Source organism: Passer montanus, unplaced genomic scaffold (assembly GCF_014805655.1).
Source record: "Passer montanus isolate IOZ18808 unplaced genomic scaffold, ASM1480565v1 scaffold41, whole genome shotgun sequence".
Lineage (NCBI taxonomy): Eukaryota > Metazoa > Chordata > Aves > Passeriformes > Passeridae > Passer > Passer montanus.
This window is the reverse complement of record NW_024368930.1, coordinates 3479807-3507649: the sequence shown is the minus strand read 5'-3', so window position 1 is coordinate 3507649 and position 27843 is coordinate 3479807. Positions and strand designations below refer to the sequence as shown.

The 27843-nt window shown below is 41.2% G+C and overlaps 1 protein-coding gene and 1 long non-coding RNA gene across 3 annotated transcripts; one reads left to right on the top strand and one right to left on the bottom strand.

Moving 5' to 3' along the window:
- Positions 1–1164: 1164 nt before the first annotated feature.
- On the bottom strand, positions 1165–18193 carry ZNF831 (zinc finger protein 831). 2 transcript variants are annotated; one of them, XM_039719409.1, is made up of 6 exons: positions 17974–18193; positions 5933–10172; positions 5279–5421; positions 3435–3604; positions 3167–3318; positions 1165–2871 (listed from the first exon to the last, which is right to left on the bottom strand). In XM_039719409.1, the coding sequence occupies exons 2-6, from the start codon at positions 10139–10141 to the stop codon at positions 2020–2022; spliced, it is 5526 nt and encodes a 1841-aa protein (XP_039575343.1). In that variant the 5' UTR covers positions 10142–10172; positions 17974–18193; the 3' UTR covers positions 1165–2019. The 2 variants fall into 2 exon arrangements, with proteins under 2 accessions (XP_039575343.1, XP_039575344.1); XM_039719410.1 differs by lacking the exon at positions 17974–18193 and adding an exon at positions 13608–15368.
- On the top strand, positions 15550–27830 carry LOC120507119. The gene is made up of 4 exons (XR_005628686.1): positions 15550–16500; positions 25665–25750; positions 26835–26910; positions 27318–27830. It is a non-coding gene; the product is annotated as an uncharacterized LOC120507119 (long non-coding RNA).
- The last annotated feature ends 13 nt before the right edge of the window (positions 27831–27843 follow it).

Below are 27843 nucleotides of genomic sequence, written 5' to 3'. Positions count from 1 at the left end.
AAATGCCACCATGGATCTAGTGGCACTTTTAAAGAACTAATGTTAGGTCAAATTGTTACACGAGATAGGGAACTAAAATGTCAAGGATTACTTCTGTCAGGAAATGGAGTTTAAAACTTACTTTCCCAGCTAACCTTGTCCCATTTTTCTTCCAGCTACAGCTGCAGAATGACAAAGAAATTTCTGTACTTCATGCTATAAAACCTATGTAGGATAGAAGAGTCTTTGCACAGCACTTCTGAGTCTGTCATTAGACTACTTCTGAATTACTGATCTAGAAATTCCACTTTAAAATACATCATTTAGCCACAAACATTATGCAAAAAACCCTTATATAGAATATTCCTTACATGTCCGTGTATTATAATAATTGGCTCTTGCACAAGCAAGAGGTGAAGATTGTTGCTGTGGAGGTGCTGGTGGGGTTTGGTGCAATGATTTTTGTCCTGTGCTTTCTAAAGGTACTTGGCCAACAGCATTGCTGGGAACACTGATCTGAAGATCTCCATAAGCTTTGTGTTTCTTCTTCTCCTGCTTTTCCTACAAATTCAGAATCCAGCTGTAGCTGTGACTCCATCAAAAAAAAAAAAACAAAACCTCCAGAACTTTGAATGATTCAATATTGTGTGAGTGTTGATGGTTCCTCCCTTTCTTTTCCTCTTTTTCTTCCTAAATTCTATTTGTGTACTTCTTTGAATTGACTTTATTTAAATTTATTGCACCTGGGAGTCACCCAATACCAGCTTGTCTGTGAGCACAAATACTGAACAAGATAAAGGATAAATGTGGAGCTCTGTTTTGACAACCTCAAGCCTTGCCACATTTGTAGGGCATCCAAACACACAGGAATTGCACAGGACTTGGCATGTGGTTTATCTCTCTGAGCTGTTTGGGCATTTTTTACACATACACGTGTATTTTTTTCAGATAATTTGTACTGAATTTCTTTGTATGATCTGTTCAGTCTTTTACCTGACCAAAAGCAACTCCAAATATCCCATGCAGGTTAATCCATTAATCCCTATGTGTGAATCAGAATACAAGAACAGGAGAAGTTGAAGTACAGAGTTTTACTACAATGTAGAAGTGGAATGTTTTTAGCATTTATCAGTTTAATCAAGCAAGTGAACACACTTGGTCAAATTGAAATATCTAATTATTTATTCACATAGAAACCAGTAAATTTTAAGGTTTTTAGCACAAAACTTGTTAAAAAAGAAAACAAGCTATGCCATATAGCTTCTTTACCCTCCATAAAATGGCATCATTGCAGTTAAAATTACAATAAAAATGAAACATTCCAGATGACATCAGTTGGAACACAATGTGACAGATATAATGAGAAAATTCTTGTCAAAAATTTTAACACTAGGAAATACCAATAACTAACACCCATATTATCCACCTAAAAATCAAGAATATTTGAGTAGATCTTGGCATAAAAGGCACAAAACACAAAGCAAAGCATGCTTGTGTCATTTCTCACACAGAAGCATTGACATTTGTGCAACATGGAAAAAGACCAGCATTTTTTCCAGACTCTTCCAATATCACAGATACTCAGGGAACAGATCTTCCCCTTAATGCCAGCATGTCACTCCCAGTACAGAGGCAGTGACTCCAAAAACTGGAATACAGAGAAGGGAACCCATCTGAACCCTTGCAGGAAATCTGAGCTGAGGAAGCTGCTGCGGCTGTATTGTTGAAGTAATCCAATCCACTGCAGCCTTGGAGTAACACACCCACGGGCAGGCAGCACTTGTGGGAATTCTGAGACTGGCAGGAACGTGAGCAATGCTGGAAACCTGTCAGGAGCACAGGGCTGACTCTTGCAGGATGCCAGCCTCAAGTGAGCATTTTTAAAAAAGGTTGAGTCCTTGAAAGGAAGGGCTCTTCCAAAGAGGGTGTTGCCTCTGGCACAGAGGAATGGCTTTGCTGATGTTAAGGTGTTTCAGAACTCTGGATCAAAGATCCCTGGCATTTCCAGGCTGGCACACAAGCCCTGGCAGCAGCCTGTTGCTATATTTCTATAACCAGCCTGTCCTCATCATCACTGCTCGTGTCATCATATTCCACCCTTGTTTGTTTCCTCATCATCTCTAAACCTCTCTTTTTGTATGTCTTGGGGGGTGTTGCAGAGTAACTCTTAAACTCAGGGGATCTGAGAGTCACTGGGGGCTTTTTTAAGGTAGCAGTAGCAGTTCCATGTGGCCTTCCATAGGGATTGGGCTGCAGGTGGGATCTGTTCTTGTCTGTGCTTCCGTGCAGCTCCAGGAGATGCTGAGCTAAGTTTGCCCTCTGTGAGTGCTCCCTGCTGGGTAACTGAGCCCTCGTGACTGTCTCAGGAACAGACTCTGCTTGGGATCCAAACAAACATGAACATCCTGGCTGGGAACTGGGAGCTGAGTTTTCTGGGGGAGGTGAATGTGTGTTTTCTTCACTCGGAGCCTTCTCCCTTCCGGCGGCCCGGATCACCGGCTCTGATATTCCAAATATTTGGCTCTCTGACACTACCCTCAATATGTTTTCCTGGCTTCCTCCTGGATGTAAGCAAAGAGGAGCAGCAGCCTCTGGGTTTGTGCTGTCAGGTTGGTCACCTGTGCCTGTGTTTGTAAATTCAGGACAAGACCCAAAGGAAGCTGCCAGGGGGTCGCTCCGAAGGCTTGGCCGGGCTTGCCCAGGCAGGGACGGCTGCAGCACGAGGGGCTGTGACACCCAGCAGCAAATGGCCACGTCCCTGCTGAACTCCTGCAGGCATGGCTCAGCTCTGGAGGAAAAGGAATGAGCTGTCACAGCGATTCCCAGAGGAGCTGTAATGTTCTGGACAGAGGCGTTTGTTCTTGGGTGTTCCCTGATTTGCCCAGAAATGTCCTGTAGGAATTAGGGGGGGAAAAGATTTACAGGTAAAGTTTTCAGTCCAGAGCAATTTCATGCGAAGGATTCAAGTTTAATTGTTATTTTAGCTAATTCTAACATTAGTAAATTTTCATTTTATTTTAACCCCCAAAAATACCTTTAACACATTTTAAAACCCTTTAACCAAAATCTGTGCTACAAAATAGTTTCACCTTCAACTTTAAAACAGCTAAATATAATTCAGGTTTTAAATAACACTTCTTTTTTCTGTTAATAAAAAATAATACAAGAATTAAGTTACAATACTTACTTTTTTATCAATTTTGTCTTTTTGTTTACCATGGTTTAGGTTTTCATTATGGGAAGATATTCCTGAGTTATTCTTTGCTTCTTTTTTCCTTCTGCAAAGTTGTTTGTCTGAGGTGGAATATGATGTGTCTTTTTGCTGGTGTAGATAATTTTCTATTGAAAAGAGGTTGGATAAACTTTGATTTTTATCACCCCCCATGCTTGAACTTGTTACATTTCTCATTATATCACTGAAATAATATTTTCACACAAATATTCCAAATACTTACCTTGCATCTTGGATTGAGGAGGATGGCACTTCTTATGCTTATTAAATCTGGGGGGTTGGGATGAGCATCCCTTTCTCACAGCATCCAGAGCTCTGTTGGGAAAACAGGGCCTCTTGCTCAGCCGGTTCATTTTCAGCTGAGCAAATCCATGGATGTGCCTCCCTCTGTACCTGCAGTGCCAGGGGCAGTGAGGGGATAAACAAACATGGGAGATGTAGGAGCAGCCAGAGGAGAATAACACCACCTCATCAGTGCACTAAAGTCTAACAGCAATTTATTACTGGGAAGGAGATGTTTGTTTATGTCAACTCAAAAACAAAAGCTGGATTTTAGGCAAGAGACCCACAATTATTTTATTATCTTTCTTTCTCTGTAGGATTCAGTAAATCCTTCATTTTCTAAGAGAAAAGGATTAAGGAATAAGAGATCATTTTTCTTATATTGGAATTTTAAAACAAAATACTTCACAAAGACTTGAACCACACAGGAATCACCTGAGGCTGTGTGGTTGTTGGGTTTTTTCCTTTTCACTTCTTGAGTGCTACCTGCTCATTATCACTAAGGGACCACATAAGGATTTTAGTTATTTAGCAAACCCACACCGAATAATCCAACTCTGCTTTACTTTCTACTCTGAACGAGTGACACTAAAGTCCCATCCCTAAATCAATAGACAGTCACTCTCCACAGAGCAAGATGTAAATCTAAAAGGATGCACTTATTCACGTGTTTGGTGTATTAAATTAAATTAAATTACATTTGGTGGTTACCAGTTGGTCCAGTTACCTACTAATAGGCATGACCTGAGCTTTCAGGACACTGTACTTAATTAAATCCCTGCGCTTATTTGATACAAATAAATTTGATATAAACAAATTCTGAGACTAGCAGGGGAAAAAAACACAACAACAAAACAGCACCTGAAAATCAAACCAGGAAAAAGCCCCAGAAGAATGTCACTCAGCTGGGTGACACAGACCTGAGCCTTCTATTTCTGTTCTTATGACCCTTCAAAATCGCAGCGCTGTTTGCTGAGCTGGACACGGTGATTAAGTTACTGACACTGATTTGTCCTCAAGGGAGTCACTCTGTCTGATTTTGGTCATGAAATAAAGAGGGGTGTGTGCACACAATATGTGTTCCTTACTGAAGCAATTCATCAGGCATCCTGCTGCCCCACACTCCTGAAAGATTAGAGGGTAAATGTTCCACTGATACGAATTCCCATTGAAAGGGGGGAGCTGTGCTGATTGAGACAATGTGCCCTTGATAGTTTTATGCTCGAATTCTTCCTGCTTTTTTATTTAAACCAAATGATCCTTTGAACTACAGATGGTTCTGCTAGTTGGTGTTAAACTTGATATTTATTGTGCTGCCTTCTCTGGTGAATAGCAGCTCAGGATATGGATCTTCCAAGGACAAAGAGTCTCACGCACTGCTCTGAGCTGGGACAGGATTAAAAACAGAACCATCTTGGTCCCCTTCAAACAAAAGTAAATGCTGACAGTTTTGACAGATAAGAGTAATTTCTAAATCATAGAGAGGGCCAACTGACCAGGCATCATCTTTCTGTGGGATATGTCTGGTTTGCTTAGAGAAGTCTGTTGCTAATAGTAAACAACATATTGATATTTTTAGAGTTTACCTTTGGGGCCCTGCTGTGGTACAAGAACAGCTCTTTCTGAGAGATTTATCTTTTTTTCCCCCAGTTTTGATAAGGTTGAATTTTGGGCATGACTTTTTGTTTTCTGTGGAGTTTTTACACACGTTACAACAAAATTATATCTATATATTATATTTATTATGTATGTATATATAGTGAACCTGAAAGCCATACTTCTTACCATTTAGGGGTGACTTTAATCCTTTTCTGTTTGTGGCTCCTCTTGAGTTTATTTGTTGAGAGTTTTTCCTTTTTGCAAACTACTGTTTTCTTCTTTTGCTCTGAAATATTTTTGAAAGAACCACCGGGAACATCTGAGCTTAACTGTTGAGAATATTGGAAAAAAAGCAAGTACATGAAACTGAATTACATTGACTGAGAAGCTGGAAATCTATGCACTTTTTAAATGGCACTGAACAGCATGGGAGTTAAGTAGCACAACTCTGTGTTTGAGTCCTACTCTAAGTCAAATACTCATTTAGAATGAAAACAGATGCTATTAGAGAAAAATATTTAAAAATCCCCATAAAGGGGGAAAAAATCAAGAAACAGAAATTCTCTCTTCTCACTATCAGCATTCTGAAAAGTGAAAGAAACTTAAATATTCACACAGAAATATATCTTTCTGATGCATCAAATATAGACTTATATATAGACTTATCAAATATAGACTTATCTTATAAAAATATAAATATTAAATTCTGTATCAGCAAATGCCTATAAATGTCCATAAATACACTTCTGATAATTATTTAATTTTCCTAATAAGAGGGTGGAGGTGGGCTGTCAGCCAATAACACCCTCTTGACAAAGCAAACAGAATTATTAATATTACCTCCTGCATCTGGTGTCCTTTAGAAAAGGATGAAACCAACGTTTTCAAGCTCGTGTTTGTCAAGCCATATGCCACAGTCTTGCCAATATTTCTCATTTTGAAAATGGAGATGTCGTATTTGGACAGGGTGCATTCCCTGCTGGGTTCCCTGTGCCAGGGGGGCATGGAGGGGTGGGCAGAGGCTGCAGTGCCACCCTGCTCCGAGGGCAGAGGGAGGCTCCTGCTCAGACAGCACCAGGTCAGCCGCGGCTCGGCGCTCAGCGATGGGAAGGTGCTCTTGGAGCCTGGCACTGGAGAGGTGCCAGAGTAGCTGGTCCTGCTAGAGTGGGGCAGCACTGGGAATCCTTTACAGTGAGTGCTGAGAGTGTGGCGGTAGAAAGTGCCAAAAGAATGGCAAAAATAAGTGGGGTTGTCTCTTGAGCTCTGGGAATGCTGCAGATCCTGCAGCGGTGCTGGGGTGTCCTTCAGGATGCATGGACTTCCCGCTCTGTCCCATCCCAGGATTGTTGGCTCTGCACCTTTGCTAGAAACTGATGTCTTTATCAAAGAGTCACTTCCTGAGCAAAAGTGGGGTAAAGCTTTCCTCTCATCTTTGATGTCAGCAGATATGAAAAAGCCACTTGTATACACAGAAGTAAAGCAGATTTTCTTCTTTGGAGTCTGTATAGAGCAAGTGCTTTTACTCATCCACTTCTCTTCTGTTTGCCTTTGATAATTTAATTTATTTTTGTTCTGTTTGTTCTTCCAGTCCTCTCTTGCAATATCCTGCTGCTTGAAGTTTTGGTTATGAAAGGTGTTCTCTGCTGTGGTTAAGATATTTGTGGTTTCTGAGCTGACTGGTGAACAGAATCCAGGAGTTTTCCAGTTTGTTTGAAGATTCCATTGGATTTCTCCTTTGCCAGTATTTTGTCTCACTTCAGATTTTAAAGGGGACCAAACCACATCGCTGGAATGAGAATGGAGGGATGTGCTGCTGGAAGAGCAGGGTGGGGTGGTTAAGGAGTCTGTCACAGGTGTGCCAGGTGTCATCTCCTGTTCAGATTGAAGCAAAGGTGACAGATCTGAAGCTCTCTTGTCCTGGGGCAATTTAAGGATATATTTTGGAGAGAAGGCATTTTGTTGTGGGACTGGACTTAAACAATCAGATTGCAGATGATGGCTTTTAGAACACACGTCCACGGCATTGTCACTGGGAAGTGACACTTTTGCTCCTGTTTTTACAAGACATGTTTTGACATCTCCATCTGTTGCATTGTGCAAGGCAAAAGAGTTGGAATCACTTCCCCTTAATTCAGACCCTAAAAATCCCACCAGTGAAGCTTTTGGGATACCTGCAGGATGGGAAAGAAGATTGATGTCACAGTAATTGAGAGCTTGTGTGGGAAGTTTGATTGTTTTCCTGTATTCCACATTCTCAGTACCTCCAGTGGCTTCATTAATTCCTGTGCTTGATTTTTGCTCCTCTGCTTTAGTGGAGAATTTCTCTGGAGCTGTGGGAAGAGACTGAGTGCCAGAGCAATGGCCTCTCTCCGCTTCACTTGCTGCAGTGGTTTCACTACTGGGACTAGGGCAGGGCACTGAAATCACATTTTTTGTCTTTTCTACTTCGAATTTCAGCTTTTTTCTTTCTGATGGTAGAGTCTGGGATTTCCCTGCAGTTTCTCTGTTGTTGCAAGGGACCCAAGGGGGTATCAGGCCATGCTGGCCACTTTCCTTAGTCCTGTGATGGTTCCCATAATTGTGTGCAGTGCTTTTACAATCTAACTCAAATGCACTGGATTCTTTCCCAGGGCCTGGTTTCTCCCAGTTGCTACTCTGTACTGGCAAGCACTCCTCATTCCTCCCGTGGCTGCTCAGCTGACACTCAGGATTTTGAAGCCTGAGCTCACCAGTGCTTGGAGCCAGCAGCGTGCTGCTGCCAGCTGTGCATTTCTCTGTGTCACTGCCACTGAGCTCTGGGGAAGTTTGGCTGGTTACAGCTCCTGCAGTTACAGAATGTGATGTCTCCATTAGGTTGGACATTCTGTCTGCAGATTCCTCAGAGGACACATTCTGCAGAACACAATTACCATCAGCAGACATTCTCGATTTACCCATGGTTGGAGCTGCTGTCGCAAGGGAGGAAGGACTGTCAGTTGCAGAGCTCCTGACATCTCTTTCCTCAGTTATTTCAGTGCTGCTGGCTGATTCCCTTGAATTAGGATTCAGGCTTGTAATATCTGTAATCTTATTCTCTCTTTGTTTCATTTTCTTGGCATTTTGACTGCTTTTCATTTTTTGGTAGATTTTCTTAAACGTTTCATCTCCATACATTTGCCATTTTTCTTGAGAGAACATCTTCAGCTTCCTTTGATTGTGTTTCTTATTTTTAGCACTGATTACTTCTCCAGCCCCAAGCTTTTTAGTCCCTTTCAGCTCCTCTGACAGAGAAGGATGATCAGCCACATGGCTTAGGGGCAAATCATCCACTGCTGTTTGTCTGACTAGAGCTCGGGGATGGCTATTAGGGAAATCCACTGAACTGGCAGTGAGATCGTTGCTAGGCAGCAAACCAGCAGTGCCTGTGTTTACAGAGTGCTTACTAAGAGAAAGTGGTTTTGAGCATCCTGCTTTGTCATGCACCATCCTCGCTCCCTCCACAACAGGCAAGGAGTTGCTCCGAGTAACAGGCACAGTGTCGATTGTTGTGGAGAACTGGGTGGGAACTGAATGGAAAAACATTGGCTTGCATTTCTCCAGGGGTGCAAAGGTAGATTTTGCTGAACAAAGAGAAAGATTTTTTTTCCTATTTACATCACAAGTTCTGATATCAAAATGGAAAGAGTCTTTATATGTGTAAGGCATTGGAAGGTCAATGCTTCCCTGTTTAGAAAGGACAGTTTTTCTGGGCCTGACATTGTCTAACTGGGTGTCATCCACCACACTTTTGTTGTGAGAAATAAGCTTTGAGATGTGTTCTTCCAGCCTCTTTTTCTCTAGCATCGAGGCTGTAGCTTTATCAGCTGCCTCTGGTTTTGCAGTGCTTCTGGAGGCACACCTTGGGCTGCTGAAGGCAGTTTCACTTTCCAGTTCCGTGCTGTGCTCGTGGAGACTGTGCAAGGGGCTGGACGATGGCATCTGCTGCTCTGTGCTGTCGGAGCGCGACAGATAGCCCGAGTCAGTGCTCTCACACTTCTTCAGCTTGCAGTCCAAGGGTTTGTAATCCCACTGCCTCTCTGAAGAGGTTGCCTGCTGCCTTTGCAGCTGAATGTGCCTATTGGCAGTCGGGGTTCTTTGCTCCTGCATCTTCTTTCTCAGACACGGACCATTTGGCAAAGCTCCTGGAGATGATAAACTTTGAGGCTCTCTTTCAGGAACCCCCTGAACAGCCTTTGAACTCAACAATTGATTTGTTGCTTCTTGATTTTCTGAAGTAGCTGATGAGGAGCTTGTCCCTGGCAGTGAGAGCTGGTGAGATCTCTTAGAGTCTGTTGCTGCACTGGTCTCTGAACTGGGCTGTTTGATTTGTATCCCCTGGTCTTCACTGCTGCTACTCAAGGCCTTGCTGCCTTGGGGAGAGGTGGTGCTCTCTGCTGATCTCTCATTTTGCTCTGGTCCCCCGGTGATGTCAGAGTCTGAGGGCAGCCTGGTGTTGTTGACGTGTGTTTGAGTTCTCCTGTGTTTATACAAGTTGCTCTGAGTTTTAAACGCAATGCCACAGGTGGTGCACGGAAAGGGCCTCTCTCCCGTGTGAGAGCGAATGTGTTTCTCAAGGACACTTGGCTTCAAACAATCTCGTCCACAGTGTTTGCAGATGTATTTCCCAGATTTTTTTGATTTTCCCGGGCTTCCAATAGCTGCTTTCACACAAGAACTTGGCGACGACAAAACTGGTAAAGTGCTGACTATGCTCAAGGTCAGACTTTGCCCAAGCTGTTTCTGGAAAAGCGGCTGAGGCTGCTCCGTGCCTTCCGGAGGAACGAGCGGCTTGAGGATGAGGGGGACGCTGCCGCCATCGAGGTGGACGCAGCTCCTGCCGGCCACCAAGGGCCCGTGGGGCTGGAAGCAGCCCGGCTGGACGGGCTGGAGCAGCGGGATCGTCAGGGCCTTGAGGTACAGGGGCTGGGGCAGCGCCTGTCCCCGGGCAGGCTCCGAGGAGCCCCGCGGGGCAGGGCCCGGGCCGGGGTTTGATGGAGAGGCCGCGGGGCCTGGCGGGCTCTGGGCCTCCATGCCAGGGCCCGGCTGCCATCAGCTCACGGACCTGCCGGGAGGGAACACAGAACAGGCACGGTCTGAGGCAGAGATAACACGCACATGCCCACCCTGGGCTGGGAAAATGAGCAACTGAGAATATCACACATGCAGGCATCATAGAGACAATCATCACTTCCTTTCCCAATTAAATTGGTTCCTCTTTCATTTTTCCTCTAGGAGTTACAGTTCAGTGCAGTGTAAAGAACACTCAACACTGCACTTAAAACCACTCCTACAACCTACACTGAGTACCCAAAGCACTGCAAACAAATCTGAGCTTCAGATTTGCAAATGGAGGCTCTAAGCACACCAGAAATAATAACATTTTAGTTTTCTGGAACCATATTTCCATTACATATTCATATCATGTTTTAAAATTTCATTAATATTAACGATTTTTAATACAGAAACACAGAACAGTTGAGGTTAAAGGGGACCTCAGGCCTTCTCTAGTCCAAACACCTTCTCACAGCAGAGTCAGCACCGAGGTCAGATGAGGCTGTCAGGGTGTTCCCAGTCTGGTTTTGAAAACCTCTGGAGATAAAAACTACACAGTTTTTCTGGGCACCCAGTTCCAAACACAGGACATTAAACATGCCTGCATATTATCTGTGCTTCCCCAATTTAAGGGAGCTAAGGCAAATCACATTGCAACAAGTGGAGTAAAATGAAAATGTGTGAACAAAATGAAACTCATGTCCTGTTTTACAAGTCAGATTTGAATAAATATCTGCAAAGTAGAAAAGATGATATCACAGCAAAATAGTGTGAGAAATTAAAGCTGGCTTTTGTGTAGATGAAATTAATTTGCTATAATTAATGGAGATACTATGGTGAACTGCTTGTTTTTGATACTTTCAATGAAAAATGAAAACATCTTCTTTTTTAAAAAGTGAACCTATTCTTTTGAAATCTATGCTGATATATGCAGGGTTGGTGCTGGTCCAGACTACTTATTTCAGCAAAAATTTGTAGTGTGTTTATTTCTTTCTTAGAAACAAAGGGGGAAACTATCAAAATAAACAAGGTGAAAATTTTCTTTCGAAGAGCTAGAGGCATAACCCCTTGTAATTACAGTTTGGGTGAAAATCAGGTGATCTGTGAATGTTTATTTGATTCTTGCTCAGCCATGCTCACTGGATGCACTGGCTGCTATGAATAATGGGTTGTTCTTGTGCAAACAGCCATTAAAAACCCATTTGGAATAACATAATCAGTGGCTCAATTTGAAATCTGCAATTTGTTGCTTTACTTCATAGTCTCTAGTGGTGCTTCTGTAACTGCCTTGGATCATTTTAATAGGTTATCATTACTGGGAAACAGTAAAAGAATTGCTTCAAAATGTGGTTTGAAATTTTTACTGATTCCATCCAAGACAACAACGTGTAAATGAACTGATCTGTGCACAGCAAAATGTTAGATTTTGCCTTTTTTTCTTTCTCATGAATGTTATAAATTAAGCTCAGTTATCAAGCATGGAGTTTTCTTACACACTTCTGACATTTCTATGTGGAATAATCACTTAAGTGGCTTTTTATTATAGTAGTGACTATAATGATGAAAGAATGGTCAAAGAATATGGCTTGTTAAAGAATAAGTTATTATCCATATTGTACAGTGTGGTTACCCCTACAGAATAAAAGTGGAATTCTCTAATTTCCAAAGTGATGTTATCAACACTTCAAGTCCATTTAAGATGGTTCCTAAGTTATACAGTCACTTTTCAATTTAAACACAGCATACAATAAGGGATGAGACAATGATACCAACTAAGTATGCAGCAGTTTTTCCAAACTATTTCTTTAAAAAAAGTTTAGGGGAAAAATATGCTGCAGAGAACAGACAGCAAGAAGAAAAGTGAAGCCTAAACACCCAGTAGGAAGAACATCCAACAAGTACCACATCAGACAGAGCAAGGCACCATGTCTTTGCTCCCCTCCCTCCCCCAGAGAGAAGTGTGGAAATACGCTTCCACATATTTCACATTTCCCCACCAGCCTGCTCCAGGGGCACAAACTATTCCTCTCTCTGGTTTCCTCCTGGCCATGCAGAGCTGATGGGCTCTTCAAGGCCACCACAGACAGATGTTTTTCATAGGAATCCTGTGGTTCCCAAGTACAAGATGCTCTGTAATTTCACTTAATGCTGTTAAGTTTCTGGGGTCAACAACACAGCCTGAGACTCATTTTGGTGTTCTGTAATGCTCTACAAAGAAAATACCTACGTGGTGACAGAAAATTTAAAGTAAAGTTTTAAATAAAGATCAACAAGTAAGCTAAAGGTGATACTTATGTACTTTTAAGAATGTAATAACATATCTCTACCAGGTGTGGTAGTTTGCTGCATTTCTCAGCAAGAAAAAATACTTTCTTCCTGAGTGAAACTGCCATGACTTGTATTCTACTGGGCAAATACTATCAGACTTTTCACATCTGTTATTTATATTCCAAAAAAGGCCACTGTATTTCTTTGTACGTTGACAAAAATAGCTTATCTCAAAGTAATTCTGCCCCAAGGCTGCTTCAGGGTAGTCCTTGCCTAACGTAGAACTTCCTCTGTTGGTTTTGCCCCGGGCTCTGTTACTGAGCATCCACCCCATGTTCTCAGCTGTTTGTAACTTGTGGCACTGAACTACCAGCATAAGAACTTGATCCTAATTAGATAAGGAAAATTTTCCAATAAACAAAACTAAATGCAGGATTTGGCCAGCTCAGAATTTTCTAAATTGATTTCTTAAGCTATCAGAACTGGTCACTAAAATTCCATTAAATGCAATTATTTTGTTCCTGGTTTGAAATTCTAACTTCAGGTGAATGCCACAGGCAGGTCTGTGGAACACTGAAAAGTGGAGCAGTTTCAGAGAAAAAATCATTGTAGCAGAAATTGTCTTAGTTTATAATTATAAAGTAGTTTAATACAGGAGGTTGATAAAAAAAAACCTCATTTTAAATCCTGTAAATTCTATTTTTATAGACTATTTCCTGAATTCCAAATATTTTAGAAAACTTCTTTCATTTTGTCAGCACTGTTGTAATAATTTTGGACTACACAAAAGATTTTTGTCTTCTGCATGGCACATGCAATGCTCATCTGTCCATCATTATTAACCAAATCAATAGCTAAACATGTAAATACTTATTTTCTGCACTTTCATATCATTTTTTGACACAGCACTAAACAGAGCATCAGTCTCTAAGCAGACTCAGAGCTCAATTGCTCAGTGCCCACCCTGGTCTGCAGCTATAACCTGGAGGCATGACAGAGTTCCTTTATTTTTGTAACCCCACAGAAGGAGATTTTCAACATTCTGAACATACACAGTATATTCAATTATACCTTTTTTTAAAGCTCTGAGTGCTCCCTACCTTAAATACCAGGGAGCAGAAGTGGAAGTCTGGAAATAATTAAGTCTTTAGTCTGGAAATAATTCTAGTTCACGTACCTTTGATTGATCCAGGCATTTCAGTAAAAAATTCTCATTTCTGTCAATACTTGATGCAAGCAGAGAGAAACGAGGACAAAGACTTGAAACAGATTAGAAGTAGGAAGTTGGGGTTTTCTTTTTTTTTTTTTTTACATTGGTGTCACATTAACAACCTTCAGAAAACAGGAAGAGTTGAAACAGAAGCAAATGAAGTGGCATTTCAATCTCTCTGTATCCTTTATCACTATTTAATTAGGGAGCTCTAAACAGAATCTTTGAAATGTGGGGGGTTTTGACTCTGCTTTCAGTTGTATTGTCCTGAAATACAATGGTAGGGTTTTTAACTTAATCCTAAAGCTAATTTTCTTTTAACTTTATGGTAAAGGGCTCTCCTAAGATATGTTGGGAAAGAAAACAATGGTGGAGAGAAGACACTTGGCACACATAAAATGCTAAACTTATCCAGCGTGGGTGCTGTCCACCAGCTTCTTCTGATGGTGCCCTGTGGGACAGCAGAAAGCAGGAACCAGGTGGAAAAATGCCTCAGGATTGTTAAAAGTGCTTGGGTCATGCTCAGCAAACCTCCATAAACTTGTGGAAAGCTGCAGGGAAAACAGGATAGGGCACAGTCAAGTGCAGTTTTTTAAAAAATTCTATTTTATTTGTGTGTCGAGTTCCTAAGGAGTGCTCAGGTGACAACACAGTGAGCAGCACTGAGGGGTCCTGGCAGGGGCCACTCTTCTTTATGCAAAAAAAAAAGAGTTTTGTTTCACATAGGGACTGGGATGGCTGCAACCTCCTCTGCTGGTAGACTGTCAAATCCCAAACTGGAATATGCATTCCTAATAATGTTACAAAATTGCCATCTCTGGCCTGTGTAATTTCCTTAGGAACACCATCTTTTGGAAGATACAGTTTTATTTTCAGTTTTATTTTGTTTATTTTCCCTGTGATGAGCAGCTGCCCAGTTCAGACCCTGCAGCCTGTCCCTTGCTGGGGGGTGGTGAAACTGTAATGTTATAATTGTCCAATATCCACTTCAGTGGGAGCTCTTTCTTTTAATAATTCTGGTGATAGACTAATGCCAGAGGCCTCAGTGGATTTTCATTTCAAACAGCTTTATTGATCCTGGAGAGTTTTGCCTGCTGTTTGGATTGCTTTCCATTTATTTCTGGAGCCCTGATTTAGCAGGCCTCTAATTTTGGTGGTGGAGAAATATTTCTGTCTTGTTCTTCCCGTCTTTCTTGCCTGTCACGTAGTTACTCAAGGGGCAGAAAAGATCTTAACAGGACCCAGGATTACTGCTTTAAATCCTCCTGGTTTCTCCCATACCCTGAAATGCTCCCAGTAATTGGTAATGGCACTGCAGACACTTCAAATCTGTGAATCTAGAAAATACTTGACATTCTGAACTGCTTTACAGTGACTCATGCTTCTGCTCTACAGACTCAGTCTGTCCAGATGGAGAGAATTACATACAGCAAGTAGTTTCAGCTCTGCTGGGAGATACTTTCCTAAAGGAATGTGTTCTCACCTCTAAGTGAGATCTTCTGGAGGATTACTGCATGCTACAGTCAACAAACCAACGGGGAAAAAAGATGCACTTCTTAGAATAGAACACTGGTATGAATCAAATCATACAAACAGATGATTATGGGCATTTTATATAACCAGTCAAAATTAGTTTGTCTTCAGTTTGATCACATTTCTGGAGCTCATTATATTTTATTCCACTTTGAGACTGACTATTATTAAGTTAAGGTAAATTTACTTAAAAGGGACACTTAATTTAAACAGTACTAATAATTGCAGCAGTATGCTGGATCCTGTAACAAATTGAAAACATGTATAAGCATTTAAAATTCATTATTTACATCACTCAGTATCAAATTCCAAATGCTAAAACTGCAAACTGTTTACCCTGAGAGGCTTAAGGAGGCAATAATTAATTAAAGCAAGTTACAACAAAAGCAAGTGGCTGTCTGGATATTTGCCACCATCACAGAGGTTTCAGGGCTTAGCAGAACCTTTTGAAACTTGATCTAAAATCTCTAAATCTTGAATAAGTGACTCTGGAATCAGGGTTCTTCATAGCATCCTGTGATTCTTCCCATTATGTGGATGAACAGGCTGCTGTAATGGCTAGAAGTATCAAAATACAGAGCACCAGCATTACACTGCATGATTTCTGTTCGAAATGAAGTAATTTTTGTTTTCTCTTTTCTTGTGTTGCTTCCTCAGTTGCAATCTCTATGCAAGATTATTTATATTCATTTAAATTCAAAATACCGTCCTGCTCAGAGAAACTCATCTAACTTCAGCTGCCTCAATAGGCAGCAAAGTGTCAATTTAAACTGTGCTCAAAGCTGAGCCTGCTGAGGTGCTGCACAGGAGGGAGGTCTGGGGCTGCGCTCCTCTCTCAGTTCCTGTCCCCTCCAGCATCTGAGGAGTTAAACCCACACACCATTGGTGCACATTTCTGAGTCCCAAGTGGAAAAGGTCCCACCCCAGGTGTTAAAAACCCTGCATCCTTCAAAGACACCTACAGAGTGTTGTCAGGGGTGAGAGCAAGTGAAAGCAGCAATAAACATTCCTCCCGTGCTGGTGAGGAAATTGATTCCGAACATCCTGCAACTACACGTTTTAAAGAACTTTGCAAAGTTAAATGAAAAGAAAGTCTCTTCCAGGATTGCTAATTATTAATTTTTCCTGTGAGGGCAGTGATGCTGAGAGCAGCACACAGTATCTTACTGTCAGAGGAAGATGCAGACAGTGGGATTATCATTTCCCTTTGCTCATGCAACACTGACAGCCGACACAACTCCCTTGACAGACCACACAAAACTTCTACTTCAATCTCAGCATCAAAAAGTCACAGTGAACCGTAGGGTCTGAAATGAACTTTGTGCAGGTACTTTAAACACTCTTTCTGTGATGGATGCAAAATGTGTGTGAGTGTACCCCAGGTCTGGAGATTTTTATTTCTCAATTTATCAAACAAAATGGAACTGACACATTTCCTGGTTAGCTCAGAAATGACTGTTAATCTCGTTTTACTTGGAAACTATTTCTGCCTTTGCTCTTTTCTCAGTTTGACTTCCTATCTTGAAATGTCTCATAACAGAAGTACCAAGTTCACCTTTCCCCTTGTTCTTGCGGGCTGTGTCTGATCTCACAACTCTGCCAGTTCCACCCGCAGCCCGCACGCTGCCGGTACCTCCTGAGCAAAGTTGGGAGCCTCAGTTCCCTGCAGAATCAGGCTGGAAGTGTTTCATTCCATCATCTCCTGACACCTTTAGAGTCTCTCCATGGTCACATCTCAATTTCTGACTTTGGGAAATCTTGCTGCCTGGTACAAGTCATTGTTCTGAAGTTCTGCCCTTCTTAGTGCGTTATTAAAGTACAAAGCCACTGGAAAACCTGCTGGGGGAACTTAGAAATTCTTGTACCTTATCCTAAGGACGAATATTTTTGACACTTCTACAATTGTATAATATCAGCAAAGCTGGTTAGGTTGGGCTTTTTAAAACAATTATTTCTATAAATATTGTGCCAGAATGCAGTATTAAAATATTTTAGGGAGAATGGGATCTGCTTTACCTTCCCTTTGTTCCAGAATAGCAGCAACTGCTTTTATCATTATTATACAGTTTTCTATATTTCCTATGTTCCTTCTCTTGAATATCCATAAATGAAAACATTCCAAAGGCTTAAATCAGTAAAAATATTGTTACCTAAAATACATTTTAGTGTGTAAGTAAACACTGTATTGGCCTTTTTGACCTCTTCATGCAATTTGTATCAAGAATATTTCCTTTTCTACTTCTTACACTGCTACTTTTCTCAGCTCCAGCTACAAGAAATGCTTTCTAGTTTATTATATGTCTCTAGTTTAGATTCACATCACTATTTCTAAAAAGAAACATACCTAACATACCTATTTGTTTTGTAACATGCTTGGTGGCTTGACAATGAGGAAAAAATAGGATTTTTAGTGCTTAAAAACCTCAAAGGATTTCAATTCTTTTATCCTTTCATCAAATTTGCTCCTGTGCATTTCCCATGTTAGGAAAGAGTTAACAACCTCCAGCCAGCAGACTGCAATCAACAGGTTGCTCTAACAGAAAAATAATAACCCTAATCCATCTTTTAAAGTTTAGAAGGTTGGACTAAATGATGAAAAAATACCGATTAAAGCCCTCTGAAAAGCTGAAGTGGGGCCAGAACTGAAATGCTTTGTGTTTTATGAAAAAAATCTTCTCGTTGCTAAGTGAAAGAACCACCACAATTAAAAAAAATAATGTAACTTTAAAATTTCTGTCTTGCCATCTAGAATTGAATTCTCTCTCTGCCCATAGAAAATGACAACAAAACACTTGCTAACCTTTAGGTGGCCAATTCACAGGCAGGTGGAGAGGTTCAGGTCCCTGGAATAGCGTTGAAACAAAAGAAGCATCCTGTTTTCTTTTTTCAGTGTCTTTCTCTTCTCCTTTTTTTTTTTAAGCATTTGAACAGTGAAGGGTGGGTGGTGGGGTGTGTGCAGAGAGAGCAGGGGGTGCAGGCAGCCCACGCTGCTGTAGGAAGAGTTTTAATGGCCGATGCTGGGAATATGGTTTGCCTGCTACAGTGTCTGCACTACTGCAGCTCTGTGTGTGGGCGTAAAGAAATGACACGACTGGGTTTCAAACCATTACACTGAAGATTTGCAAACAGTTAAAAAAAAAAAAAAACACACCAAAACACACAACCCCATCAGGCACAAATGAAAAAATATTACTTTTCTCCTTTTATCTCTTTCTAAGGTTTTTTTGTTGCTTTGTTTTAACTTAGCAGATGTAATCTAGTCAAGTTTCTTCCTCAGCCTCTAAAGGAAAAATAGATAAAATTGAGTATTTGGGAAGGTTTTATATTTTACATAGTATGAATATTTTGTTACCATTTTTTGCTGCTATTTTTTAATTAATCTGCAGGAGCTTGTGTTCCTGAAGAGTATCCAGATTTCCCCAGTGAAAGTCTTCAGAGGACATCTACATTTGTGCTTTAGGACATGCTAAATAGGTGCCTAAATCTTGGTAGCACCACTAGCACAGTACAATAGACAGAGCAGCCACTCCACAACTGGCCAGGCAGGACATCTGAGCCCAGGACTATTCCTTGAAAATCCCACAAAGCACAGCCAAAAAACCAGGACATGCTGGCAGCCCACTTTTGTTCAGCTGTCCAGCAACACCTCAGGTTTACTGGTCTAAATTGGGCAGAAAACAGACTTGAATATTTGTTGTAACTACTGGAGACCAACAGGAGTGAGACAAAGGGGCTGTTCCCTGTCACATCATGGGGAATGAGGGGAAAATGGGATTTGAGCTGATATAAAAGTGCTGACACAAGTGACAGGGACTAAAACAGTTATGAACACACTGCTGTTGGGAGGGACAGGTTTTGTCAGAAAAGCAAGAACACTTCTCAAACATATTTTTACCACAAAAAGCGAAAGACAGACAAAACAGTTTTAGAAGGAAACTTGAAAACTTCAAGGAATCTTTATGACTTGGCTTTCCTTGATAGTAAGGGACTGACACTTGATAAATGTGTATCTTCAAGCATGTTGAGAAGAGACAGCCAGGTTGAAAATCTTGGGCAGAAGGCATGTGCACTGTGGGGTGCAGGGGTTTTGGTGTCCATCTTCTCACACGTCCAGACGAGCCCCAAATCAAGCAGGATTTCTTTGGTGTCGTGCTGACAATGAAAAGCAGAGCAGCTGCATGCACAGGGACAGGGGAGGGAAAGGGGAGGCTCTGGCTGGTGCCCCGTGGCTGTTCACAGCAGGGTACCCTGGCAGTCATTCTCCTCCTCACCCAGGCTGAGCAGCCAGAGCTGAACATCAAACCAGCACAACTCAGTGCCACTAAAACCAGCAGGACTGCACTGGAGGGCTTCAGACTGCTGATCCCAGGCTTTGACAAAGACTGATAAAGGAGTTAAACAGTGAATCACCCAACAGTGGATGAAAAACAGTCCTCAGTTCTGTGTCTGTGTGGTAAACCTCTCAGATATTGCCATTATTACACAGCAGTACAGCATCACTTGGCACTAAGTGGGGTCTGGCTACTGGCCACAAGAGAAACTTAAATTTTTTTTTCCATGTATACACTAGCAGCTGAGGTCAGCTCCAGGAAAATTTTGCTGGAGAAATATCTGTGTGCTCAGCTGATACAGAAAAGTGAATGCCTGGGGAGACAAGAAATGTGCCTGCCAGCAGGGTTCCATTCATGCAGACCCAGTGCCATTGCACAACCAGATGTAGTCTGCAAGCTGACATTGCTTAAATCAATTTGGTAAAACTGGTCGTTTTCCTGGCATTGTAAACTTTTTTTGTATGTGGATAGAAGTAAAAGAAAAGAACTACAATTTTTTTCTATTAGTCTTTCTCTAAACTCTTAATCTTTTTGTTCTGCTTGCTCAATGAAGACCCTTTTGGCCCAGTTAGACATCATGCATTATTAATGAGTGGTATCAGCTCAATCTTTTATTATCATTCTTTTTCTTTTAATTACTATTTTCCTGACTCAGTTTGAAAAGTAACCAAATACACATCCTGCAGCAGTAACTCTCAGAGGGGTATGTGTGGCTCATTTTTGTCTCAATATGACATGAACATCTATTTCATGACATTGTAGCTTCTGCATTTCCAAGTCACCATTCCTCCATGATGTTGGTGACTGTGCTGCAGGTGAAGTAGCACCTGGAAAGTCTAAATGCACCCAATCCTCTTCTGAGGACTAATCCCCATGAAGAATCATTGTGTAATATGGATATTGGTTATCACAAATAGCAATATTTCTTTTATAGACATGAACTCTTAAGTTTGAATGCACAGAAATCATGGTTGCCTACACATCTTTCATTTGACCATCTCCAGCACGGTACTTAAGATGATTGTTTTTTCCCAAAGATCACAGCTTTGTGAATTGGCAGAATGTTTTAAAGTAACTATTAAAAATCTGGAGGAAAAAAATTGAATATATAAAAATATTCCAAAAACCACATTCTTTTAAACTGGACAGCCAACTACCACCCTCCTATCAACATCACATAACAACTACTAAGATTCATCTGGCAGTTTTTTCTGTTTATTGAGCCAGCAAGAGCTACCACCCAAAGAGGAGTATAACCCTCACAAACTGGTCAGGCCATACCAAGAGAAAAAAACTTAAAGACAAAAATGTGCTTGAACAGCAAAAGGGAGAGACAAAGCTTCATTAGAAGCAAACATGGGTCTCCTTGCCAAAAAAGTCAGTTCAAGGAAAATGAAAAGAGAAGGCAAAAGTAATGGATCCCATAGGAAAAAGACTCAAGGCTGCTGAGAAAGTGCTAAGGCAGCCACAAAGTTGAAAAGGTTCAGCTGGTTGCAGACACAACCTCAGTTTCACTAAGAATTGAATTTTTCCTTCAAAGTACTTGGGTTCTTTCCACAGCCCAACTGCAGGGCTGGACACTCACCCAAAGGAGAAAGGAAATAGAAAGTAAAGGAAAAAGTCCAGCCTCAAACCATCTTCCATTAAAATCCCATAGACCTTTTTCCAAATGTAGTTTCAGTGTGTGTTAGGTAAGGCTCTAAATGCTGAATCATCACACAGTTCCATTTGGGGCTTTATTTGGTTTGGGTTTTTAGTATTAATTCACCACAAGCAGGTATGCTGAAGGGTTGTTTTATGGACTAATTTACAAGGATAGCCTAAAATCCAAGAAAAATCTTGGACATCAGAGAGAAAAAGCAGATGAGTCCAGCTTTGCTCCTGAAGTATCAGGTGATGGGGTGGGAATGAAGAGCTCCAGTTCCTCCTCCTTGCCCACATCTTCCTTTTGCTGACAGCTGAAAGGTTAAAAAGTGGGGGATGCTATGGTGCCTTGGCCACACAAGAGATGATGTGCAGGAGGAATAGGAAGGGTCTTTCCAGGTCCTATAGGCTCCAGGATTAATGAGCTGTAGTTTTTTCAGACGTATCACATCACAAACATGAATAATTTCCATTATGACACACTTAGAAGCAATGTAGCTTTCAGAGAAACAGCACCTCCAACTCGAAAAGGCAGCAAGGTTCAGTGGTTTGTACGTGCACAAACTACAGATGTATTCATTTTTCCATCTGTTTCTTATTTGTCACAGAAAAAGATATAAAACAGATAACTCAGAACGACTGACAGTAGTCAGAAATGTTCTAAAGCCCACCAAGTACACTGACTTTAATGTGTTTTACAGAAAAAGAGAATAGAATTTGACAGGGTCATTGATCACTTGAACCAACTCAGCTCAACGTCAAAACCCATAAAAGGCAGCATCAGTAACTAGAAATAGAGAAGCAGAGCATTCCCATCACTGTGACCCCAGGCCAGCACCAGTCACCAGTAACGCCATGGTCCTCACCACTCAGACTACTCAATTCTGCATTTCTTTTTATTTTCCCCATAAGTTTCTATGTAGTTGTGTCTTTTCCCAACATGTTGTCAAGGAAACCCTACACTCCTGTAGCTCAGCATCCAGCTCTTTATTGCTATTGACACCCCAAAATTTAGGATTTTGAACCAATTGATACACTTTCCTTCCCATTATGAAGGGATCCTCACTTATACCATAAGCTGGATAGAGTTAAAATGAGGCCTTTTTTGAAAGTTCAGCTCTTCCAAAATGCCTGGGAGAAACTTGCCAATTAACTCTTCTGTTTATTATTTTATTAATCATTTTACAAATCAATATTCTATTATGCTCTATGCTATCCACTGAAAAATAGCCCTGTAACCTGACTGGTGTCTTCTCATTTAGCTCTGTCTCAATTCCACTCTTAGGTTGTCATTGAACAAGGTTGAGTTCCTCTGACAAACAATATTTTGTGAATTTTGTGAGAACTGCCAGCTAAATTTCAAGTGACAACCATTAAGTTGCAGTTGCACACTGCTTGTACCTGTGTCATAGTTTTATCTAAGAGTTGTACAGATTTTCTCTGGTGGAAGAGGTGCTATATATAAATGTATATATGAACACTGAATTTAGGGTGCACTGCAGCTCTCCAGCCCCTGGGGGTGCCCGGTGCTGTCCCCTGTGCCCACACCGAGCTCATGTGGAGCACATGAGCCACATCCACACTGCAAAGCACCAGGGCAGGCTCAGCCCTGGCACTTTGCCTCTCCCCGGGGGCTGAGGAGCTCTTCAGCTTCCACACAACACTCCCCTGCCCCAGGAGTGCCCCAGGAGTGCCCCAGGAGTGCCCCAGGAGTGCCCCAGGAGTGCCCCAGGAGTGCCCCAGGAGTGCCCCAGGAGGGCTCCAGCTCTCACACAAGCTCCAAGGCTGCAGCTCTTACCCTGAGAGCTTCACGCAAGGATAACTGCAGGGCAAAGGCAGGGAATGTCCTGTGGAGGAGCACTCCTGGCAGAGGGAAGTTTATGGTTGCACTGGACTTGGATTTCAGCTGTCTGTCATGGTGAGAGGTATTTCTGTTCCTCTCTCCTTCGGGTCTCATGGAGCTTTGCTTTTATCTGTCGTCAAGGAAACACCAGGGTTTTTTCCCCTTGCTCATTAATGTCTGCATTTTTGTTTCCATAGCTACAAAGGAACCTTAGTGTTTTAAAATAGCAGTAATTGGATTACTATGACTTTTTCAAATTTATTGACACCATTAATGGCTCCGATTTTCAACAGCAGACACCGAAATTGTATCAGCAGTTTTTCAGCTATTAACATGTTATCTCCTTGTCCTGAAATCCTGGGTACATGCTCAGAAAAGTCTTCAGCAGCCAAACACTCACTGCAGCCAGACTCGGGCTGCATACTGGTGCTCTGAGATTACTGAAAATAGTGAAAAAATCTTTACTTGGATTACTTTCAATTTCTGATGGTCTCCTGCAAAGGAGTGCACAGGTTCTCTTGTGAATCTGCTCAGCATTAGCACATTACAGATCCTTTGTGTTTTGACACCAGGGAAGAATTTGTACAGCCAAGGATCTGGGCAACTCAGGATGCAGGAACATGGGAAAAGCATGAAGAACTGAGAGTACCAGCATTGTTAACAACTGGTATTACTTAGCAGGGACATAATTGATGTTTTGAAACAAAAAGTGACACTCCTGCACTATCTGTGGCTCTACTGCCACTGCCCTGAAATTGTTCCTCTGCTGCCTTCTAGCACTTTCCATTTACCTGTTACCATTGCCTATCTGAGTGCTCACAAAGCACCATAAGTGCATATCTGTACCCCTGCCCTTTCTTTCCTGCCCCTCCTGCCCCCAGCTGAGGACAGAAAGCAGCTGAATTCCCTGCATGGGTGTCCCAGCAGCTGTGTCACCGCTCCTTGTGCTGAGCCCCAGCCAGACACACACTGCAACTGGAATCAAATTAACCAACAGTTTAAAAAGTTGTAAGAGGTGGACAGACAGAATGTCCAAACACCACCTCTTGTTTTAGAAAAACAAGCTCAAGAGAGTCACCAGCCTAAAATCCAGGCATGGCAAAAAGGTGACAAGTGGCTAAACACAAATAAGTGTGAACAAGGAAGTCCCTTTAATCTAAAATATTAGTTCCTGGTTTTCATAATGGATTTCTGTGCATCCTGCAGGCTCAGACATTCTATTTCCATAGAAACAGTATCCTGTGTCTCTGAGGAGCTGCTGTAGCTGTGTGCTGTTATGGAAACAGTCCTCTGAACAGCTCAACTCGTGTCTGTATTTCAGTGATTGTGTTTGTAAAGATCCATTGCTAAATTATCCTTTCAGGATTCATTTTAATAAAACTAAGTCCCAGAAGTACATGGCAATTTAATAAAATCCTCAAGGCTTCTCCAGATGAAAAATATAGCAATGGAAAAAAATATACATTAGAATTACCTTGCCTTTTCAATAATTACCAACCTCTCCTAATCCCTACCATCAGCAAAGGTTTGGGGAAAAGATGGCTCCCCAACAATCATTAACAAAACTACCTCAGGAAAGCAAATTTTGATGTCATGTTCTGTGCAAGGGCTCCTTCACACACCCATCCTCTGTGCCAGCATGGAAATGAAGTTGAGAACATAAGAAGGTACAGGGAGAAAATGTGGCTCACATAACTGACCTGGGAATTCTCACATTTTAATTCCAGGTGAACAGTTCTTTGTCTCAGGAAAGCCATCCAAGGCAGATTTCAGAAAAGAGAACATGTGAGTTGGAAGCTCAACTCCCACTAACTTTTTTCCTGGGAATTGAGTCCTTAGCTGATCCTAGAAAATCTCCTCAACATTTTCATATTTGTAACATCTGAGATACTACTACTTCCATATTTCACTAGAGCTCTGTGGGCATGAGGATTTTGTATTTTCTTGAATAAAACCACCAAAGAATCAGGAACGCTAAAACAAAACAACTAAAAGGTGCTGTTTGGGTTAATAGTCAAATGTAAAGACCTTCCTGCCTAATTACATTGATTTTTCTATGTAGTTACTGCAACTTAAGACTGTAAATTCACACTTTTTATCTTTATCTTTTTTTTCTTTAATGAAAATCATCCACACCAAGAGGGTCCTTTCCAACCCAAACCATCCTAAGAAGGTTATATCCTATCTCTATTCTATTATCTCTATAATAAATTATGGCTTGTAAAGGGAACATTTCCTAACACTGAATATCTGAATATCTCTGATTACAACTCATAATGTATAAAGAAATCTCCCAAAACATAATGAATTTGTGAGCATAATTCAAACATCTCCACTGAGCTTCAGGGAAGCAGGAAAACAAAATCTACTCAGAAATGTGTCAGTTTTGAAACCCAGGTCTTCCCCCCTCTTGAGAGGGATGCAGTGATACCTCAGCAATATCATCATCATAATCATCTATTTTTTTTCCTTTCAAATCTTTACAGCCTCTTTTATCAGCAAGGATTAAGATATGTGACACTCTGAAACACACATTTACAAAGGGAACAAACATTCAGTTTGGAGTAAACAAATTAAATAAGTTTGAGTTGTTGCTGGTACTGGGTTGTCTCCAAGTTTTGTGATTAATGAAGCTTTGTAGAGGCTTTTTATTAATATCATCATTTTCCTTAGAAGTCTCCTTGCCTGCTGCCCCCCTCGCTGATGGTCCTGCAGCACCCACCCCTGTGTGAGTCCTTCTGCCCAGGAGTGTCCAGCTGGTCAGTGTTTGTTTCTCCTGTTCCTATGCTACTCATCCCACTGCACGGTTGGGAGCTCCTGGCTTTGAAGACACATAGAATGCACATCTGGATTAAAAAGAAGAGCTGTGCTCTTCATCTTGCCTTTTAAAAACCTTTACTTTTAATAATTACTGCTTTACAGTATTTTGTGTTTCAGAGAGCTCCTGATACTCAGAATTGTTAATCACTAGAAATTGTATATAAAAATTCCTCTTATTTCTGAGCATGAAAACCAAAAATTGACACTAAGAAGCCTGAACTCCACTTTTGCCATCTTATTAATCATGAACCTGCTGGATATCCTATTGAATCAGTGCACTAGAACTGATATATATGCAGCAACTTGGAAGTGGTTCCTAAATGACTTGATTTAGAGAAAAAAAATAATTGAGGTAGCTAGGTAGAAAGTGCTTTAATGTACACTATGCAAGGCCTAGATATGAAAAAATACGTTTTAAATGGTTTTGTAAGAAGAGTAGTCAATGCTAAAACTACTTATTCCTTTAAAAATATTTTTAACTTCAGTTTGTAGCTGTCTATTAACATTTTGGACTCTGTACTCATGTAACAGAGAACATATATACATCCTCAGGAGAGAGATTAATCCAAGCTGACTTAATCATACTGGGATAAATCTGATGATTTCTCAGTGTATGGAATTTGACTTTTTCCTTTTTTATTTATACACGTGGCTTATTCCTCTAATTACTGCTGAAACACTAAGTTGCAGACAGCTTCGTTTCAGCAGCACATTAAGTCTAGGCAGTGCAATGGTGAAAAAGCTGTTTTCTCCCAAAGGAGAAATTAATCTAATTAATCATCGCTAATGAAGCTGTGCTAATTAACAGTTATGGGGGTGGTGGAAGGCCTAGAAGAGTCTGAGGGCTGAGTCCAGGCTGTGAGGATTTTACTTGCAGTCCTTCACAAGTGCAACACACCCAGGGCTGCTCTGCAAATGGATTTTTAACTGCTCAGATGTTCTTGTAATATTTACTAAATTCTTAGACCCTCTTCAAGTCGTTGCATATGTTTGACTCAAATCTTCTTGGTCTGTGTGTAGCAGGTTTGTGCAGGCCTGTTAAATGTGTTTGGCTTTGGATCAGGACAGAATGGAGTTCTCTTGCAGGATTTCCAAGATTGTAAGTATTCCCACATATTCCTCTCACTTTTCTTTAAGTGCTGTAATATTTCACAGCTAAGTACATTAAAAAGCCCCCATGGCCTGGGATGTCAGACAGTGGCTACAGGAAATGCAGATTCAGGCATTTTATCAAGATGGACTCTGACAGTTTTGATCACACCATCTCATTGCCTTTGATTTTGATTTTTTTCTAAATGGAATCTATGACTTTGACATTAATGGAGATTTTATGGAGTCTGCTTACTTTACAGTTTAATATGTTATTAGAGCATACCATGAAAGAAAATACTTTTGTCCCAACTGTGCATGAAGAGTTACTTTATTTGCATGGATGATCCTTGCATTATGTTTCCATCTTAAACTCTCCTATTTGATTAATACATTTTATTTCTTTTCCTTTTATAGTTTATCCCTTAAGTTTGATGAAATGAACTCATGAGAACCACTCAGAAGGCTGTTTGGAAGAGAGAAGTGTTTTCAGTGAAGCTACAAACAGGAAACCACCGGTGTCCAGATAAGATATTAAAAATTTAAAACTGTCCAAGCACCTCATCCCCAGAAGGACAAGGATCATTTCAGGTGCAGTTTTTGACTTCCATGCTTGCTGTTTCCCTGTGAGTTCTCAGGCCTGTCCAAACATTTCTTCTCAGTTTGGGGCTGGGAATTCCCACTGTCAGGCCCAGATGAGAGGCTGGGACTGAGCCTTGAGCTGCTGGTCCTGTTAAAGATCTGAGGACTGCAGTCCCAGAGAGGAGGTTTTGTGTTCTCAGCTGCTGAGACTGGATCCCCTCCCTGTAAAGCAGTAACAAATACAATCCCAGCACTAAGGACAGCAGAAATACTCTAAAATCCAGGATCCACCTGTTCTCTGGCCCACAAAACTTAGAAAAAAAATTTAATGGCTTGCCTTCACCAGAGCTGTGTGGTCAGC

What these genes read in the sequence shown, in the direction of transcription:
- ZNF831 (XM_039719409.1), bottom strand. Translation starts at nt 10,141, where the DNA reads ATGGAGGCCCAGAGCCCGCCAGGCCCCGCGGCCTCTCCATCAAACCCC. An exon ending in ATTAAAGTCACCCCTAAATG is followed by an intron (nt 3,605 to 5,278) that starts GTAAGAAGTATG and finishes CTGGCACTGCAG; the next exon opens with GTACAGAGGGAGGCACATCC. An exon ending in TCCTCAATCCAAGATGCAAG is followed by an intron (nt 3,319 to 3,434) that starts GTAAGTATTTGG and finishes TCTTTTCAATAG; the next exon opens with AAAATTATCTACACCAGCAA.